Source organism: Carex rostrata, chromosome 14 (assembly GCF_964058835.1).
Source record: "Carex rostrata chromosome 14, lpCarRost1.2, whole genome shotgun sequence".
NCBI lineage: Eukaryota > Viridiplantae > Streptophyta > Magnoliopsida > Poales > Cyperaceae > Carex > Carex rostrata.
The window spans coordinates 7,738,345-7,739,480 of record NC_135931.1 but is presented as its reverse complement, the minus strand read 5'-3'; the positions used below and the strand labels follow the sequence as shown (position 1 = coordinate 7,739,480).

At 36.4% G+C, this 1,136-nt stretch overlaps 1 protein-coding gene across 1 annotated transcript; it reads left to right on the top strand.

Annotated features, from left to right (window-relative positions):
• On the top strand, window positions 1-886 carry LOC144565809 (heavy metal-associated isoprenylated plant protein 16-like). The gene is made up of 3 exons (XM_078315651.1): window positions 1-139; window positions 257-338; window positions 500-886. The coding sequence occupies exons 1-3, from the start codon at window positions 131-133 to the stop codon at window positions 808-810; spliced, it is 402 nt and encodes a 133-aa protein (XP_078171777.1). The 5' UTR covers window positions 1-130; the 3' UTR covers window positions 811-886.
• Window positions 887-1,136: the final 250 nt, after the last annotated feature.

Below are 1,136 nucleotides of genomic sequence, written 5' to 3'. Positions count from 1 at the left end.
TTTCCATTTCGGAACCCATTGTACTTCAACTTAAATTATTTTCTGTACATCACACTGTACCAATATTCAACCTCTGTTTATTTGAAATAAAACCTGGTTATTTGAGATCATTTCAGCAAATATTGCCAACATGGTTAAGGTTAGTGATCAGATTTCATATGTATCTCTCTCTTTCTCGTCCGAAAATAGAAATGATTATCTTATTTTGGTTGTTTGATAATAAAAGTTCTCCTCTTTTTCATATTAATTACTGTAGCAAAAGGTGGTGGTGAAGCTGGCTTCGTTAGATGATTCAAAGAAGCGCACAAAGGCTCTCAAGACTGCTGTCGCCATGGAAGGTACTAATTCTTTCGAATTTAATCTTTGGTGCTTGGATATAATTATTTTATTCGAATTATCCAGTAGTACTCTTCATAGTTAAATTTTTTTTTTTTTCAAAAATAGATGATATCAGATTCTTATGTTCTTACTGGTATTTCTGACATTATATGGTGTTCAGGTATTATGTCTGTATCATTAGATCGTGATCGGCTTGTCGTGGTTGGCGATGGCACCGACATGATTGCTCTGACAACTATGCTAAGGAAAAAGTTGGGTTATGCTGAGTTAGTCAGTGTCACCTCTGGTGACGAGAGGATCAGAGAAGAAAAGGAAAGCAAGATATCGAGCGGGAGCAAGAGTAGTGCTGGGGCTGCTGCTGTATCCTCATATCAGTATGGGTATCCATCATATTCGTATTCGTACCCGAACCCGAATCCGTACGCTTATCAGGACAGCAGTTATGGGTCTAAATTCTCTAGCATCATGTAAAACAGTAATAGTATTGAATTTTGTTTCAGTTGAAGTTAATGCTTGTAATAATTGATTCTTTTAAATGTTTGGCTTATGTTTCAACTGTTTTGAAGTATTTTTTTTCTTTGAGCAAATTAAACAAACTGTCTGGACAGTATGCAGCTTCAGATTTTGCTTTCATTATTGTGCTGGTGTGCAAAGCGATACTGTTCGATCAGAACTGTCTGTTAAGAGTTGGACGGTCAGATCATTTGTAAAGCCTTTTTCTTACTACTGTAAATTTGGACACTGCTTATCAAGACAGAGCGCATTGGATAGCAGTAATGATTGATTGCATGGATGCC